Source organism: Mobula birostris, chromosome 2 (genome assembly GCF_030028105.1).
Source record: "Mobula birostris isolate sMobBir1 chromosome 2, sMobBir1.hap1, whole genome shotgun sequence".
NCBI classification, from domain to species: Eukaryota; Metazoa; Chordata; class Chondrichthyes; order Myliobatiformes; family Myliobatidae; genus Mobula; species Mobula birostris.
Window position 1 is genome coordinate 111,788,072 of NC_092371.1, and position 19,553 is coordinate 111,807,624.

At 40.4% G+C, this 19,553-nt stretch overlaps 1 protein-coding gene across 8 annotated transcripts in view; it reads left to right on the top strand.

Annotated features, from left to right (window-relative positions):
- Nucleotides 1-274: 274 nt before the first annotated feature.
- Nucleotides 275-19,553, top strand: part of LOC140189907 (uncharacterized) — a 209,854-nt gene continuing 190,575 nt past the window's right edge. For 5 of the 8 annotated variants that reach the window (XM_072246282.1, XM_072246253.1, XM_072246301.1 and 2 more), the window contains exons 1-6: nucleotides 821-882; nucleotides 3,177-3,322; nucleotides 4,705-4,777; nucleotides 10,329-10,439; nucleotides 13,523-13,636; nucleotides 14,207-14,401. In XM_072246282.1, coding sequence (XP_072102383.1) covers nucleotides 3,186-3,322; nucleotides 4,705-4,777; nucleotides 10,329-10,439; nucleotides 13,523-13,636; nucleotides 14,207-14,401 — 630 coding nt within the window. In that variant the 5' untranslated portion in view covers nucleotides 821-882; nucleotides 3,177-3,185. Of the gene's footprint in view, nucleotides 337-820; nucleotides 883-1,087; nucleotides 1,156-3,160; nucleotides 3,323-4,704; nucleotides 4,778-10,328; nucleotides 10,440-13,522; nucleotides 13,637-14,206; nucleotides 14,402-19,553 lie in introns of those variants that run through there. The other 3 variants (XM_072246261.1, XM_072246273.1, XM_072246267.1) reach the window with 3 other exon arrangements.

The window sequence follows — 19,553 nt, forward strand, 5'->3', positions numbered from 1 at the left end:
TGTTTGTCCTCCAAATACAACCCACACTGTCAAATCACCTGCCCTGGCTTGTGTGGCTTAAAGTGCGTTTCTATAGTTACAAATGCGTGCCGAGGAGGAGGAATTCAACTAAATTGCGCGAAGGGCGTTAAAGAATAATATGAGACAGCTTTGAAAGGAAATTAAAGATTAAAACGCATAAAGTAAGAGAGAAGTCTGGGCCATTGTGAATGTTAGTATTGTTGCCCTGGTGACTTCGCATCTTCCCCACCCCTTTGTCCTGTCTGTGCTTCACTAACACCCTACTTAGGTTTGTTGATCGAAATTTTATGCCAGGGCGACTCGACGTTTGTACAGGTGCGGAAATGTTTTAAAATACTTTTAGGTATTTTCTAATAAGAGCAATACAAATTAAAATGCCGTTTTGCAAATTATTCCTCATTCAGAACGCGAGCCCGCGTTGCTATTCAACAAAGGGCTTTTAATGTTAATTGGCGACTGTTAGTTTCATTGGGAGGGTTTGACATCGTTACAGGTAAAATAGCAAGCGGAGTTTCCAAGCAAAATTAACTCACGAATGCCTGGCCATTTGAATGCAGTGATTTTAACGTGGAAATGCCTTGCGCAACAATTGAAGCAAAGAGCCCTTTAAAAAAATCTCCAGCTTTTTAATGGACATTGCGACCTTGCTGGTTATCGATTTGTGCATTTCTGAGTAGTGTTTTGAGCATGGCCACATGGAAACGCGCTGTAGGTGGAAGAATTTAATATCTAAGCCTGGTTAAAGGGTTTCAATCTAACTCCAGGGTCAGGGATGCATAAATACAGTGCAAAGTGGCGCTTTCTGCCGAATCCTTGGAGAGTTGTGTTCTCAGGAGCAGCGACTTGTGGGCCAGATGTCAGGTCAATAAGTAAAAAAAATATAAAAGTGTGAAAGTTCAGCTGATGGAAAGACATCAGAGAGAGAGAGAGGGGGGAACTAACAGTTAGTGTCACAGGTTAATGACCCTTTATCAGAACAGCTAGTGTACTGGTGAGCACAATGCTTTACAGTACAGGCATCCCTGGTTCAACTCACTCCACTACCTGTAAGGAGTTTGGACGTTCTCTCCCCCCCACCCCGTGACCGCGCGGGTTTCCACCGGGTGCTCTGGTTTCTTCCCACGGTCCAAAGAGGTACTGGTTGGTAGGTCACTGTAAATTGTCCCGTGATTAGGCTAGGGTTAAGTCGGGGGTTGCTGGGCAGCGTGGTTCGAAGGGCCAATTCTGTGCTGTTTCTCAACAGTAAAAAATAAAAGAACAAGCTAGACTAGTGGGCAGAGTATACAGATGCAGCAAGAGTAAGAGCAATTTGAATGAAGTGCAAATGAAAATTCACAATAAATGACTGGGTGCAGTGCATGTTATTGCAACAAGTCTGTAACTAAATAATGCTGGGTCTTGGGACTATTAGGTCTCTGAAGATAGTAGAATTGGGTTTTTATGATGCATTCAGCAGACATGGGCATTGTTGGTAATGATATAGGCAGGCATCATGTATTGCCCACTTCTAATGGTTCTTGAATGTATACATTCTTTGATAATAAATGTGCTTTGAATCTTTGAGAAGACATTGCTGTGTTACATTGTTTAATACTGCTGTCCATGCTGTTCTCTCATCTTATGCTCTTGAATTGTTAGTTCAGTGATTTTTAACTTGGTGACATTTGCAGAATAAATTTTTAAAGAAGGTCTGGGAATGCTCTTATCATCGAAGTGGAGATGATTAGAAGTGGCCATTGCCAGAGTGTTCTTTATCACTTTTCAGCTCAGTATGTCTGTTGGCATAAACTGTTTCCCTATCTAAAGATAGGTTCATATGGTTCGTTCTCTGCATGGAGGACGGTGACCAGTGGTGTTCCACAGGGATCTGTTCTGGGACATCTCCTCTTTGTGACTTTTATAAATGACCTGGATGAGGAAGTAGAAGGGTGGGTTAGTAAGTTTGCTGATGACATAAAAGTTGGAGGTGTTGTGGATAGTCTGGAGGGTTGTCAGAGGTTACAGTGCGACATCAATAGGAGGCAGAACTGGGCTGAGAAATGGCAGATGGAGTTCAACCCAGATAAGTGTGAAATGGTTCATTTCGGTAGGTCAAATTTGAAGACAGAATATAATATCAATGGCAAGATTCTTGGTAGTGTGGAGTATCAATGAGATCTTGGGTCCATGTCCATACAACACTCAAAGCTACTGTGCAGGTTGACAGTGTTGTTAAGAAGGTGTATGTTGTGTTGGCATTCATCAACTGTGGGAATGAGTTCAAGAGCCATGAGGTGATGTTACAGCTATATAAGACCTTGGTCAGACACCACTTGGAGTACTGTGATCAGTTCTGGTCACCTCACTGCAGGAAGGATGTGGATACTATAGAGAGAGTGTAGAGGAGATTTGCAAGGATGTTGCCTGGATTGGAGAGCATGCCTTATGAGAATAGACTGAGTGAACTTGGCCTTTTCTTCTTGGAACAACAGAGGATGAGAGGTGACCTGACAAAGTTGTATAAAATGACAAGAGGCATTGATTGTGCAAGGCTGAAATGGCTAACACAAGGGGGCATAGTTTTAAGGTGTTTGGAAGCAGATACAAAGGGGATGTCAGAGGTAAGTTTTTTGCACAGAGTGGTGGGTGCGTGGAATGCACTGTGAGCGATGGTGATGGAGGCTGTACAGTGGGGTCTTTTAAGAGACCCTTAGTTAGGTACATGGAGCTTAGAAAAATGGAGGGCTATGCAGTATAGAAATTCTAGGCAGTTTCTAGTGTAGGTTACATGTTGGCACAACATTGTGAACTGTAGGGCCTGTAATGTACTGTAGGGTCTGTAATGTGCTATGTTCTATGTTCAAAGGTTCAAAGGTCCAATTTTATGTCAGAGAAATGTATACAAAATACATCCTGAAATAGTATTTCTATATGTAAATAGAATTTAAAAATAGGCCCAAAATCAAATCAGAATTCAAAGTCAATTTATTGTAATGCTAATGCTGAATTGTCATGCCACATTTAAATATTGTGTTCTTGCTGAGTAGAAATTACTTCCAGCCAAGTACATGAATGATGACTGTTGTAATTGGAACTAAGATGAGTAATTAAAACAAATATGTTATTCTCTGAATGGAAATACATTTGAAATCTGATTTAGTTTCCCTGATAAATAGCTGTCAACGATGGGAGAAACATATAAAGTTTCTGATAGTCCAAAGATACAGATCTTGGAGAATAAGCTGGCAACAGATCTGGCAGAACTGAAGCTGGAGATTGAGGAAAGTGGAATATTACAAGGAACACCAACTCGACCATTCAGGTAATATTTACTAATAATACACATCGGTCCGTTGACAGTGTTTTAATGTTAAATTTAGATGTACATAGCAGGTGGCACAGGCATAATAGTTAGCATAAAGCTTTACAATGCCTGGGATTGAAAGGTTGGGGTAAAATTCCAACTGAATTTGTACATTTTCTCCGTGACTGAATGTGTTTCCTCTGGGTGCTGTGGTTTCCCCTCATACTCCAAAAAGACATGAGGGTTAGGGTTAGTTGCGGGCATGCTACGTTGGCACTGGAAGCACGTGGGCTGCCCCAGCATGTCGTAAATGATGATACAAGTGGTGCATTTCCCTTTATATTCTGATGTTTCGAGGTGCATGTGACAAATAAAAACTGATCTTTATTATATATAGGAAAAAGTATAATAAAACAGGTTGTAAATCTTAGCATCATTTAAAAACCCTACCCAGCATGTTGTTGAAGTTGTGAAAGAGAGTTGCTATAGTGTATGAATGCTTTTCCCTATGATATGGCAGTATATAGGGTGGTTCTTTGGTGTAACAATATAAAAGCATAGTTTATTACCTCACAGATCTCTAAAACTTGTAAATGTTATTACAAAAAATCTTCAACACTTAGCAGTTCCCTTCCAAATGACACTCCATATTAATATGTAAATACAACTCCATTTGTTCATCACAGAATCTAAATCCCAGAGCTGCCAGAAGGAAATACCTTCACTGGAAGGGATGCAGTAGTTTGGCAAGGTGGCTCATCACCATCTTCTCAAGGGTTATCAGAGATGAGCAACTAGTGACTACCTTGGCATTGACATGCTGAGGAATAGATCAAAAGAAAACATTACTGTGGAATAATTCAAACTTTCAACCAGTAGTCCAGCATAATATTAATTTGGTGTTGAGGTTAAACATAATTCTGGCAAAATGATTGCATGTCATTAGAGCAAAATCACTTTGATTTAAATCCAAATGAGCCTAACTTCACTTCCTTGCCAAGCCTGATAGAGTTTCTTACTCTAAAATGTCTTTCTGACTTTAGGGGAAAACTGTTACGATTAAAGTACAGAATATTTCTCTGCATAAGCTAGTTAAAGCTGCAGTAATCTAAATATTATTTTGTTCTTCTGGAATCTGAACAATTACAACTGGTTTCATATTCAGAGCTTTCATGGCAATGATTATAAAAATATTAGAAATGAACAGATTCCTTGACTATAATAAGCTAACACTGTGGAAATTCAAAGGAAATAATAAATGTTTATTTTGCAAATAAATACAAATAAAATATAACAACATTAACATTAAACTTTGCAGCATACTTTGTGTTGCACAGCAGAATATTCTACTTACTTTCAGGTTGACATTTTTATGTATTTACAGTTGATTTATTTTTCAGTTCTGTTAGCATACCGAGGGATGTTTCCTATTTCAGAAAGGAACGAGAATTGCTCCTAAAGAAAGGATTGCAGGTAAAATATCAGAAATTGTGAACTTAGTCTGAGAGTAGCACATGGCAATACTGGGCCTCACTGGGTTTTGGTTTTGTGGAAGAAGTGGGCAGCAAGCAGCCTTATGTTGATGGAGGGCCCAGGGTCTGCTACCTCCAGTGGCTATTTTCAAGGTGTTTAGTCTTTGCCCTTCTACTCACTCTTGCCCACTGTTGTCTTCTCCAAAACAAAGAATGGCTCTTCATCGTGATTTTCGGAACCAACTTCTCAGTTTTCTATCCGGTAAAATTATTGACGTTCTCTCAATTGTGTTCGATGTACCTATTTACTTACTGCCTGTTATGCTGCTAGCATTTGGCGCAGTAATGAAGATCTTCCATCTCTGGCTTCCTTCATCGTGTCAATAGCTTCCTCTCAGTTTTCACTACTGTCAGTCATGCAAGTCCCGAGCGGAGACTCAGGAATACCATCGCACTCAGATGTAGAAGGATTCTACATTGCTGTTTGCATAATAATTTTGTTTTACCAGTCAGGGTTGTTAACCCTGAGCTGGACACCACCGCGCCCCCCCCCCAAACCTGGAGGACCGATGGATCTTAGTCTGGCCTCTATCCTTTGACCAGTTTGGCATGGGTGACCCTACCAAGAGCCAAAGCATAAAGCCCTGGCTCCTGTCTCTGGGTCATTGAGGCATGCAAGCCTCCAAACCACGGCAAGGTTGAAGTCCTCTTGGAGGTGTGTTAGATATGTTTCTTCTATTCTACTCGAACTTGGCCTGGTGCCATGGAAGGAATTGGTCTAAAAACCCTACTGAAGAATTAGAGGTTCCAATGAAAACCTACTTAATGATAATGGGAAGTTAATAATCAGGAAAATATTCAATCTGCTTATTCATTATAGAGGAATATTATTGAAATGTTATTTTGTGTATTAATAACTGACAAAGTCAGTAATCTATCAGTAAGAGAAGCAGAGTGGGCTGACAAGTGGAGGAAGATGGTTGTAGCAGAAGGTAGACATTTTAGCACAAGTAGGGTGTGCTAATTCCTGAGTATGAAGCTTCTACAGCATATGTTACCAACCTTTTATACCATGGACCCTTACCATTAATCAAGAGGTCTGTGGACCTTAGGCTAGGAACCCCTACTCTGTAGTTTTATGGGTTCTCAGGTGACGGGTGAGGCCAGTGTACAGTTACATGTTTTTCCACAGATGCAGCAGGAGGGACCTGATGGGGTACTTTATGTGTGGTGTAATCTTCTGCAGCTTCTATTTGCTCATGATGGATTCAAGATTCTCAATACCATCTCAGATGTTTGTCCTCCATCTTGAATGGAGACAGGCTGAGGATCCCCAGGAGTCAGTGGCAATGATGATTTTTTTTTCTAGCTGTGCAGCTATGTGGAGATGCATCATAGTTATAGGAAAAGAGTTAGTTTTGGGGACAATGTTTACTGGTTCAAAAACAAGTGAGGAAAATAAGGAATATCAGAGGCAGATGGAACTACGTCGTGGGGAATGAACAGAGTGCCAAAGAGTGGTGGAATGTGGCTCTATGCGAATAGTTTCTCACTAAATAAGTTGTTTGTGTCCAAGATCAGGGAGCTAGGTGAGGTAGAAGGCAGGCACTTCCCCACATGCAGGATGCAATAATGTGGGAAACACAGCTTGATACAGTGCTTATAAAAAGTATTCATCCCCCTTTGGAAGTTTTCATGTTTTATTGTCTTTCAACCTTGAATCACAAAATTTGGCTTTTTTTGGACACTGATCAACAGAAAAACTTTCATGTCGAAGTGAAAACAGGTCTCTATAAAGTCATCTAAATTAATTACAAATATAAAACACAAAATAATTGATTGAATAAGCATTTGTGCCTGGGCTTAACTACTACAAGCAAAACAAAAAGGAAGAAAGGATTGCACATTTCTGGAGGACCAGAAAATTGCAAACGTCACTCCACTCTTTAAAAAGGGAGAGAGCCAAAAGACAGGAAATTATAGGCCATTTAGCCTGAATTCAGTGGTTGATAAGGTGAGGTTCCAGAGAGGCACGTGATAAAAAAGGCCAAAGTGAGCAGGGTTTGCTTAATGGGAAATGTTGCCTGACAAATCTGTTGGAAGTCTTTGAGGAAATAACAGGCAGGATAGACAAAGGAGAGCCAGTGGATGTTGTTTACTTGGATTTTCAGAAGGCCTTTGACATGAGCACATGAGGCTGCTTCACAAGATAAGAGCACATGGTACTACAGGATTGGCTGACTGGCAGAAGGCAAAGGGTGGGAATAAAGGGGACTTGTTTGGTTGACTGCCGGTGACTACTGGTGTTCCGGAGGGGGAGTTGAGTCATAACAAGGGGAGTTGAGTATAGGAGCAAAGAAGTCCTTCTGCAGTTGTACAGGGCCCTGGTGAGACCACACCTGGAGTATTGTGTGCAGTTTTGGTCTCCAAATCTGAGGAAGGACATTCTTGCTATTGAGGGAGTGCAGCGTAGGTTCACAAGATTAATTCCCGGGATGGCAGGACTATCATATGTCGAAAGATTGGAGCGACTAGGCTTGTATACTCTGGAATTTAGAAGGCTGAGAGGGGATCTTATTGAAACATATAAGATTATTAAGAGATTGGACACGCTGGAGACAGGAAGCATGTTCCCGCTGATGGGTGAGTCCAGAACCAGAGGCCACAGTTTAAGAATAAGGGGTAGGCCACTTAGAATGGAGTTGGGGAAAAACTTTTTCTCACAGAGTTGCGGATCTGTGGAATGCTCTGCCTCAGAGGGCAGTGGAGGCCAATTCTCTGGATGCTTTCAAGAGTTAGATAGAGTTCTTAAAGATAGCGGAGTCAAGGGATATGGGGAGAAGGCAGGAACGGGGCACTGATTGTGGATGATCAGCCATGATCACATTGAATGGTGGTGCTGGCTCGAAGGGCTGAATAGCCTACTCCTGCACCTACTGTCTTTTGGGAAGTGTTTGGTCCACTACTTTTCACGTGATATGATAATGATCTGGATGATGAAATTTAATGCTTTGTGGCCAAGTTTGTGGATGATACAAAGATAGGTAGAGGGGCAGTTAGTGTTGAGGAAGCAGGGAGTCTGCAGAAGGAGTTGAGATTAAGGGAAAAGGTAAAGAATTAGCAGACAATGCAGAGTAAGGAAATGCATGGCCATGTATTTTGGTAGAAGAAATAAAGGTGTCTATTTTCTAAATGGGGGGGCAAATCAGAAATCGTAGGTTCAAAGGGACTTGGGAATCCATGTACAGGGTTTCTGAATGGTTAACATGCAGGTTGAGTCAGTTGTAAGGAAGGCAAATGCAATGACTAGGGTGACTGAGAAGGCTTATGGAATCTTTGCTTTTATTAGTTGAGGCATTGAGTTCAAAAGTCAAGAGGTTATGTTGCAGATTTAGAGAATTCTGGTTAGGCCACACCTGGAGTATAGCATACATTCTTGTCGCCCTACCAATGGAAGGGTGTTGAGGCTTTGGAGAGGGCACAAAAGAGGTTTACCAGGATGCTGCCTGGCTTGGAGGGCATGTGCTATCATGAGAGGCTGGACAAACTTGGGTTGTTTTCTCCGGAGTGGCAGAAGCTGAGGGGAGATCTGATAGAGTTTTTATAAGATTATGAGAGGCCTAGATAGAGTAGGCAGGGAGTATCTGTTTCCCAGTGTTGAAATGTCTAATACCAGAGGGCATGCATTGAAGGTGAGACGGGGTTGGTTCAAAAGGGATGTGAGAGGTAAGTTTTTAACTCTCAGAGTGGTGGATGCCTGGAATGCACTGCCTGGTATGTGTGGAAGAGACAAATACATTAGAGTATTTTAAGAGATGTTTAGATAGGTACATGAATGTGAGGAAGATGGAGAGATATGGGCACTGTGTAGGTAGGAGGGATTTGTTTTTGGGGGTTTTTGATTTACTTTTTAACTGCTTTGGCACAACATTATAGGCCAAAGGGCCTGTTCCTATGCTGTACTATTCTGTGTAATGCAGACATACCACCTCTCCCGGAAGTTCCGGGAGTCTCCCGCATATGAATAGTGGCTTAGTGATGCCTGCAAATTATATACAATATCACGGAAATCAATTTTTTTGAGAGCAAGTGAAAGAAAGCAAGCGAGAGCGTGAGAGACCGAGAGCGCGCCATGGCAGAGTGTTCCAAAAAAATGTAAAACGTACATCACCCCAGACTACACTAAAGTATACCCCTGTCTAATAGGGGTCAAAAATAATGACCGTGTTACTCGCTACACTGTTTGCAACAGTGAATTTTCTGTTGCCCATGGTGGGTTAAGACTGTAAAAGACATGTTGAGGTAAGTTTAACAGATGTCTTTAAACTAGCTGGTTAGCTGCTAAGGAGCTACTCTATTGCAGACATCCCACCTCTCCCGGAAGTCTCCTGCAAATTGATGGTGCTACCTCCCTGAAATGAGTTTTTGCAGGGTGGGATGTCTGGTAATGTTAGCATTGAGCTTGTGAGGACTAGACCATAAAAGCAAGTATGCAATACTGAGGCTTTATAAGGCATTGGTCAGACCACATTTTAAGTATTGTGAGCAGTTTTGGCCCCCTTATCTAAGGAAGTATGTGCTGGCATTGGAGGAATTTCTTTAGCCAGAGTGTGTGGAACTTGTTGTGACAGATAACTGTGAAGGAGAAGTCATTGGGTACATTTAAAGCAGAGATTAATAGTTTCTTGATTAGTAAGGCCATCAAAGGTTCCGGGGAGAAGGGAGGAGAATGGGATTGAGACCGGAAAATGAATCGGCTATGAGCGAATGGCAGAACAGAATTTGGGGTGAAGGGCCTAATTCTATTCCTATGTGTTATGGTCTAAATAAATACATAATTTTATGTATAATTATAAATACTATTCTAAATATAAATGAAGACATGTAAGGACTTGGAATTTTCAAATATCAGAGAGTTTTCGATACAATATTAGTCCCCAAATTGATTGTTGTGTTCAATATATTGCAAAGCAGCTGTCATGATTAACATCCGTGGATTGGTAGATTCTATCACATCAGTATTCCATTGTTCCATGCAGATATACTTAGGATCTGAATCACACAAAAAATGAAAAAAAGAGATATTTAAAGCTGTTGTTCTAAGTCTTCTAATTAACCTATTTATGGATATTTTAAATTATACAAACTAGAAAAATATTGTCACCTGACATGAATTCAAAAGGGGTTTGAATGATTGGCAGAGAGAAGATGATCAAATCATGTAATCACAAGAGTGACAAGTTTATATTGGCAAAAGCCGTAATAGATGCAAAAATAATAATCCAGTATAGGAGAGAGGTGGGGAAGGTTGTCAGAAATAGGGAGTCAAGTGGTGTAGAAAAGAAGTGTGCACCACTACAAACATCTTATTGTGTAGATATATCTTTTTTTGATCATGAAATTCAGAAAACTAGGGCTGGTAATGCAGGTTAAGGGTGTGCTGCAAAGAAATAAGTTGTAGGAGATGAGGAATCTCAATATCCATTGGAAGTCCTGAACTATTTTCTAAAATAGTGGTGGTTCTCATTTTTTTTTGCTGCTTTATTTGGTAGGTGGCTGATGCAAAACAACTTGTAATCCAAGCAGATGTTATGCAGAGAGAGCTGGAGAGTTGCCTGAGACCAGAGTACACAGCCAACAGCTTGCCTCTTCTCCTCCACCAGGTAACATAAAGTTTTCCAACCCTCACAAGTGGAGAGTTCTGTTGTGGTTAGAAGCCTATGACTGGTGATGTACCGCAGAGATCGGTGTCAGGACCCTTACTATTTGTTTTATACATCCCAACTAAACTTTTTAGAGCACCTCCATCTGAAATCCTCCATCCCAGGCCTCTGCACACTGCTTCAGTGCAATAGTTCAGGTGGAGCGTGTCCCATCAGAGCAGCTCCTTCCTTCCTGAGTACTGGTGCCACAAATTCAGACCCACTTCTCCCACACCAATCTTTGAGCTGTGCAATTAGCTCCCTAACCTTATTAACCCTGGGCCAATTTACATGTGGCTCAGGTAACAATCCAGAGATTATTACAGTACCTTTCTGGTTCTGCATTTTAATTTTTTTTTAATATTTGTTTTTATTGAAGGAATGACACAATACAGAATATATAATAGATTATATTTTCCTCCATTTTGCTTTAGTATCGTACCCCAAAAACAAACCTCCCCCCACCCGCCCTCCCCGAACATATCATGGCAGCTAATATATTTACAACACAACAATTCACAAATACAAGTACGGACATTTCACAACCATACCCCCACACTACTTCAAGAAGATGGCTCACACACATCTGCAACATGTCAGATGATCCAAAGTACACTCATATTTACAATTCATCAACCACCCTGTGAGGTAAATTATAAGCGTGTTAAATGGGAGGCAACTTCCCAAGTACAATCAAATGCCCTCAACTAGTAGGTAATTCCTTAAGACTCCCAAAATATGATAAGAAAGGTCCCCATTTCGAATAGAACTTTTTCACAGACCCCCTCAAAGTGAATTTAATCTTTTCTAATTTCAGAAAAAACATTACATCTCCTAACCAAGCAGCAGCAGTTGGGGGAGTGGCAGATTTCCAAACCAGCAAATTTCTCCTCCGGGCCAATAGCGATGTAAATGCAATATCTAATCTAAACAAAACTAAGGGTAGGTGGGAGGATGACCTCGGTATGGATCTGACGGAGGAATATTGGGCAAAAGTATTGAATAGGGTTCATTTCTCATCATCGTGTACTAGACTGGGGCTCATACAATTTAAAGTTTTACACAGGACACATTTAAGTAAAGCCAGACTTGCAGACATATACCCTGGGACAGATGCTGGCTGTGACAGGTGTTCCTTCTCTCCGGCTGGTTTAGTACATGCATTTTGGTCATGCCCTCGGCTTGATGACTATTGGGCATTGGTTTTTAAAGTTATCAGTGAGGTTTTGGGGGTGACAATGAGACCTTGGCCGCTTGTAGCTGTATTTGGTGTGGCAGATGATGATTTGGGTTTAAATGCAAGCTAGTCGGATATCGCATTTTAATTTAATCCCTAGCTGCCCATGGCCATCAAACGCTCCTCATACATTAACCCTTTCCCATGTTAACCCTGGAAGATCAGCGTGCTCATCAGTGCAGGGGGCCAGAAGAAATGGGGGAGATCTTAAAAGGATTTTTGGCACCTGGTTTTACTCAGGAGACAGACATAGAGTCTATAGAACTAAAGCAAAGCCGTAGTGAGGTCATTGACCATATCTGGTTACCAAAGAGGAGATGCTTGTTGTCTTGAGGCAAAACAAAGTGGATAAGTCCCAGGGCCTGACAAGGTGTCTCCTTGGACATTATGTGAGGCCAATGCAGAAATTACAGGGGCTGTGGCCGATGTATTTAAAACATCCTTCATGGGTGAGGTGCCAGAGGATTGGAGGATAACTAACGTTGTTCTGTTGTTCAAGAAAGTTTCTATGAATAAGCTGGGAAATTATAGAGTAGTGAGCCTGACACCATTAGTAGTTAAATTATTGGAAGCTATTCTAGGACATAGGATATATAAGTATTTGGATAAATGTGGCTTGATTTGGGATAGTCAATATGGCTTTGTGAATGGTAGTTTATGTCTAATCAATATTATGGAACTTTTTGAGGAGGTTACCAGGAAAGTTGATGAAGGAAAGTCAGCAGACAATGTCTATATGAACAGTAGCAATGCCTTTGACTATGTCTTGCATGGAAGGCTGGGTCAGAAGGTTAAATTACTTAGCATTCAGGATGAAGTAGTAAATTAGATTCAACAATGACTTCTTGGGAGAAGCCAGAGAGTTGTAGTAGATGGCTGTCTCTCTGACTGTAGGCCTGTGACTAGTGGTATACATCAGGCATCAGTGGTAGATCGATTGTTGTTTGTCATCTATATCAATAATCTGAATGATAATGCGGTAAACTGGATCTCCAGATTTATGAATGACACTGGGTCTGGGTGTGTAGTAGACATCAAGGAAGACTATCAAAGCTTGCAAGAGGATCTGGACCATTTGGGAAAATGGGCTGAAAATGGCAGATGGAATTTAATACAGTCAAGTCTGAGGTGTTGCAATTTGGGAGGACTGACCATGGTATGACTTACACAGTGAACTGTAAGGCACAGAGGAGTGCGGTAGAACAAAATGATCTGGGAATACAGATCCATAATTCCTTGAGAGTGGTGCCACAGGTGGATAGAGGCATAAAAGAGAGCTTTTGCAACGTTGACCATCATAAATCAAATTATTGACTACGGAAGTTGGATGTTATCTTCAGCATGGACTTGATTGGCCAAAGAGCCCATTTCTGTGCTGTCGAGCTCCATAAGGGCAACTTCTCCTGTAAGGTGATTGTGGAGACATCTTCTGGTAAAAATGTCAATGGTTGTTTTATCAACAAAGTGACAAGATAATGAAATGGAATTATTTAATCTAAATGTTAATTCTTCTGATGTAGTCAGAACTACTTGTTAGTGAAGTCTTGATCCATCTCATGAAATAGTTGGTTGGGAAATAAAAGTGGATTGTAGATAATTGAAATGAGAAATCAAAACAAAAATACTCTAAATACTCAATTGGCCAGACAGTTTCTCTTCCCACACTTGCTGTTTTATCTGTTGTATATCTTTGGCATTTTTGGTTTCATTTTAAGGTTGGTTCATTCTTGCCTCACAGATTTTTGTTTGGTAAAAGTTGTCAAGCTAATCCCACTGATTTGCCGGTGTCTTTATTTTTCTGCTACAGTTTTTTACAGATCGGACTCACCAGCTAGTTCAGTGCAAGTATCTGCACATGCTCCGATGGAAAAGGTTTTGTCAGCATACAAAGCGTGTTGAGCAACTTTACCCCCTTTACAAGGTAAGGCTTAAGTTAAAACCTTAGCTCTTTAATAACATGTAGTGCATATAATCACTACAGAAAATCTTCTTGCTGCCTTAAGCTGTGATGGACATTATATTTAAGGGCAGTTCGTAACATTTTTCTGAGATTGGATGGAGCTCAGCTTTGTTCTGTTCACATTGTACAAATTTATACTGAAGCTTGGTTGAAGCCAGTTCAAGGTTATCCCAGATGTACTTACCCATCAGGTTCTTTGGGACTGGCTTGGTTAATGTTGAATAGTGAACACAGATATCTTTTTGCGAGCTATGGAACTCTACAGTAAGTTGTTGAGAGTCCACAGGCTGGAAATCAATGCATGAAACTTTGTTGTCAGTACAACAACTTGTGATTTTCTGTTGGTAATGTGGAAATCTGAGCACTGAGCCTGTATGTAAATCATGGACAGTATTTAATAACATGTACGCTTCCTGTTTGTAATTCCAGCTATATATTAACTGGATTAGAGCCAAATCAGCCTTCCTTGGATTGGGCAGCTGTCATTTTGAAGGCTCTTATCTTAATTAACTTTCTATTTGCATTTTTCAGAAACAAATTTCTCATATTATGAAAGAATATGATGATGCTGTTCAAAGGGCTCAGAGGCTTTCAATAGCCCGTGAATGCCTTTTAACAGAAACAGGGAATCCCAGTAGATGTGTGACACAAGAAGATGTAATTATCTATCTGCAGTGGCTGGTGTGCCATTTCTATTCTGTCACAACTATTCACAACTACTTGAGGGTAAGACATTATTAATACTCATCATCATTATGTGCTGTGTTATATGACGTGGGCTATCATGATCTCATGAGCATGACTGTTCTCCAGAAGTGGTTTGCCATTGCCTACTTCTGGATGGTGTCTTTACAAGATGTGTGACACCAGCCATTATCAATACTCTTCAGAGATTGTCTGCCTGGTGTCTGTGGTTGCATAACCAGGACTTGTGACAGTATCTGGGTGCTGTACAGCGGCTTCAATATCAATGTGATCCTTGAGTTTGATGGTTTTTAGCCAGAGGTGAAATATTCAGTTTAAGTTGTGACAGCGAAAGCCTCAAGTTCCCATACATGACAATGTCAATGCGGTTTCTGTTTTCTGTGAGTATATAGTTCACTGCATTGAAGCCTCTTTCAACAAGGTAGGAGGATGGAAATGCAATGAAGAGCAGTTTGGCTCTTATCCATTTGACAGTGTAGCCACATCCACAAAAGCCAATATTTTCGAAAAACATTTTTACTACTACTTCATTCTGAATTTCAAAAATTTCGGCTTGTAAGCTCTCTTCATGTTCTTCTGTCTTGGAAGGAAATGGGTTTATTACCCAGTCTGCAATTTTCAGATTGTTCAAATCTTGAATCATTTTTGAAAATCCTTTTTCAGTGACTTCAAGTGTAAACAAGAGTCTTACAAATCACCATCTGTGAAAGAGAGTGCCATACTTTCCGTGCAGGGAAGCTGAGAACATTCTTCTCCCAATGTTCTTATGAATGTTGAATCACTCTAGGATAGCTTCCAGATTGCCACCCACTTCATGTAAAGCTAATGTTTCTTTGATTCCAAAACCAGGCCGTGATCCCGAGGTGGTTTCAGTATTTTGCCTCATTTCACATCTGCCTATTGAAACCAAAGTTCTTGGGAAAGTCTTGGCCAATAGGTTAAAAGGGTGCATTTGTTCTATTATTCATCCAGACCAAACTGGCTTTATGCCAGGTAGACATATGTATTTTAATTTGTGATGTCTTTTCAATATTTTATAAACAAAACATGCAGAAGAGGCTGTAGTCATTTCATTAGAAGCGCAACATGCGTTTGACCAAGTGGAATGGCCATATATGATGCTTGCACTTAAGAAATTTGGATTTGGACCATCTTTCATTTAATGGATTGAGATAATTTATTCACACCCATCTGCTTCTATATCACTAATCAGAATATTTCCCCCCCTTTTGCAATTCATCGTGAGACTCGTTAAGTCTGCCCCCTTTCTCCGTTTTTGTTTGCAGTTATCATTGAGCCACTGGCTGTTAGCATCAGACAAGACCCTTTGATATCTCCCATTGATATGCATGGACATAAACTTCACCTTTCATTATACGCTGACGATGTCTTTTTATATATCTCCAGCCCACAAACATCAATACCCGCCCTTCTGACTCTAATTAATAATTTTGGTAGTTTCTCAGGTTTCTCTACTAATTGGGATAAGAGTGAACTAATGCCAGTCACTGCAGAGGTTAACACAGCATATTTACAGTCCATTCCTTTTAAAATAACTTATCATAATTTTTCCTATCTTGGTGTGACTATTACAAAAAACCCAGATAACCTTTTGCAAGTGAATTGACGAAACAAAGTTGAGCAGGGTAAGCACAATATTGACTTTTGGAAAACCCTTCCAATTTCATTGGTGGGGAGGGTTAACGCAATCAAGATGGTTGTACTGCCACAATTTCTTCATCTCTTCCAGTCAATTCCATGTTTTATTCCTCTGTCATATTTTAAGCAATTGGATTCAATTATTATACCCTTCATTTGGAATTATAAAGCCATTAGAATTACTAAAATACACTTGTCAAAGCCCAAGGAAGCAGGTGGTTTTGCCCTACTGAACGTTAAAATGTATTACTGGGCTGCCCACCTATCCATTCTTGCATGGTGGGCAAAAAAGGCCACCCTCTACCTCAGACTCATGCCCAGCATGGTTACTCATAGAGCGAGTGCTTTGTAAGAAGACTTCCTTACCAGCTCTCCTTAATAGCCCCACTGCAATTAATAAGTCACATTTTAGAAACAGCATCGTGGTTGGCAGCACTATAAGAATTTGGAAGCAGATTCAACTACACGTTAAGGCCCCAAAAACTTATATTGACACTTCGATTTGTGACAATCATTCCCTTTTGCCTGGCCTAAATGATACTGTTTTTCCTACCTGGAAACAGAGAGGCATCTGTAGTGTAGGTGACCTACTGTTGTGTACATACATCTACTGATGCTTCTGGACACATCTTCAGTGATGTTCCTGGAATCATCGGGTGTTTCAGGTCTTTCAACATCATACAACCTCCTCCAGGTGACCCAGCCGGGGCTGATCAGACCCCAGCTTGTGTCCAGATGGCTAGCTACTTATGACTCCATGGCTCCCCTCTTTTGAGCCACAGCCATCTTGAGGCCCTCTCTGCCGCATCGGTGGTACTGCGGATGGCTCTCCTCTTCCTCTCTCCCTCGATGCCCAAAATGCTGAAGGCTCTAACTAAAGAATGGGCTACGAATCCCTTACAACCAACTTCCACTGGGAGACACCTCGCTGTCCATCCAGCCTGCTGACACTTGCTGACCAGTCCTGCGTACTTGGAGAGCTTCCTTTCAAAGGCCTCTTCCAAGCTATCTTCCCATGGGACTGTCAGCTCCAGCAGCACCACTTGCTTAGTAGACTCAGACACTAGGACAATGTCTGGTCGCAGGGTGGTGGCTGCGATATGGTTGGGGAACTTCAGCTGCCCTTCGAGGTCCACCAACAGCTGCCAGTCCCTATATATTAATGGAAACTTTGCCTCATTTGCACAGTTACAAGCAGTTTACAATATCCCTAGTTTTTTTAGATATTTACAAATTCGAGATTATGTTAAGAAATATATACCTAACTTCAAAGTTTTAGACAAACACGAGTCCCTGGAGGCAATAAATAAATTTGATCCTCTTACTCATAGTGCAGTATCCTATTTTTATCAGATTCTACATAATGGAGCTCGGGTGAATAATGCAGGTTTTAAACCTGCATGGCTGGATGAATTGGGTATAGAACTGATAGGGGAGGTCTGGGATGACTCCATTATTCCAAAGAAAAGTTGCACAGTGATGTTTTACCAGTTTGTAATAGATGTAAATCTGTGAACAGTAACTTGTCACATTCATTCTGGTCATGTTGTAAGCTTTATGCATACTGGAAAAGTATTTTTCACTGTTTCTCTGAGGCTTTTGGGAAGCGGTGGGAACCAGACCTGCTCATAGCCATCCTTGGAGCAACAAGCTCCCTATCTTCAGCCAATATGTATGAAAAAATGGCTGTATTATTTGGAATGGTGATTGCTAAGAAGTTAATCCAGCAAATGTGGAAAATGGACTCTCTGCCTACGTATGATCTGTAGCTGAGAGAACTGGCAGATACTTTACATTTGGAGAGACTGAGACTATGTAATGAGGACAGAGGGGACATCTTTGAAAGGATATGGGGCCCTGAATTGGACTTTCTCACGTGGTGAGGACTGAAGTTTTTTGGTGCGATGCACCTCTGCTGTGTATGTCTACTCCTGCCTTTATATCCTTTTCCCTTTTGCTGCTCAATATTTAATTTGATTTTGTTATGGTTGTGGCTTTTGTGGATGTGTTTTTTTTTGTTTTTTTGTTTGTAATAAATAAAAATAAATAATTTAAATATATTTCCAATTTACTGGTAAAAGAGGACACTGCACTTTCTGCCTGGATTAAATTGAAATTCTCACCCTGCAGTTTCATGTTTAGAATGTTCATTTTGTCATACAGATCGGCTAGGTTTGCCACATCTCCATATAGAAGTTCAATCTTGTTTCCCAAGCTCTTGGCGACTTCGAGCAAAAATTCAACCACAGTGTCAAAAGGATAAAAGAAATGTTTTAAGCAGCAGCCTTTTGACAGCCAACGCACGTCAGTGTGAAGAAGCAAGCGTTCAAGCTCTTCATTGTTATCTTGGCATAACTGGTGAAATATTCTGTTATTTAATTGATGAGCTTTCATTTTGTTGATAGCAGATATTACAAGTCATTTTGAAGAAAGCTGCTGGCTGAGGTTTTTGGCTGTGAGATGTTGACAATAAATTACACAATGGATTACAAACAGACTTGGAATTTCTTTTTCATAAATGCCACTAAACCAGCATGGCAACCCATGGTGCTCCATCTGTTGCACAAGAAATCATGTTCCTAATTGGAATATTTTTATCGTCAATATACCTTTTAAGTTTGTTGTAGATTGATTCTCTTTTGATATTTGTTTTTAACTTTTTACAAAAGAGAATTTCTTCATAAACTGTCCATTTTTGATAAATCATACTAGTAATGTCTCATTCTCTCGAACAGTTGACTCATCCAGTTGTATCCCAAATTCTGATTTTGTAGCTCTGTGCATAGTTGATACTCAATATTTTCACTCATTTCGTCAGTGCGGTGAGCTCCAATGTTATTGCTCAGAGGAATTGATTTTAAAATACTGGTATCCATTTTGGGAACAGTGGTGAGATCTTCCGATACAGCAGGCATTATCACCAATTGTATGAGATTTTCCACACTTTACTATCATTTTGGAAATGTTATAAGAAGCAATGAGATCAATATCAAGGTCGTTTTTAGCTTTTTTGGCAAATGACTTGAGTGTACAACACTTTCCAAATGCTTCTTTCATCTTCTGGAACTGAGTAATACAGAAAGTAGCCTTTTCAGGATGTCTTTTACGGAAGTGTTCTTGCAATCTCGATGGTTTCATGCCTTCATTAGACAGTACAGTATTACAAATAAAACACATGGGGTGTTGTTGATCTGACGAGGATATACTTAAACAATACTCTAAGGTAAAAAACATTGTATTGACACACTTTCTGTAGTTTCAGTTTCTATTGGCATTATTACAATTATCCATCATTAATGGGGCTCAATTAAAATAAAAGATTAACACAATCTGGGAATGTCTAATTGTAGCGAGTTGACATGGATGAAACGATGGTCGCAGCGCACAACGGAACGGTGAGGCAAAGATAAAGACAATCACAGCAGCAAAAATTACAATGACAAGGATTCAGATTGGAATCTGAATGTTAGTCAGATAGAGCTGGTGTTTGGCAAGCTACCTTTACAGTATTCCA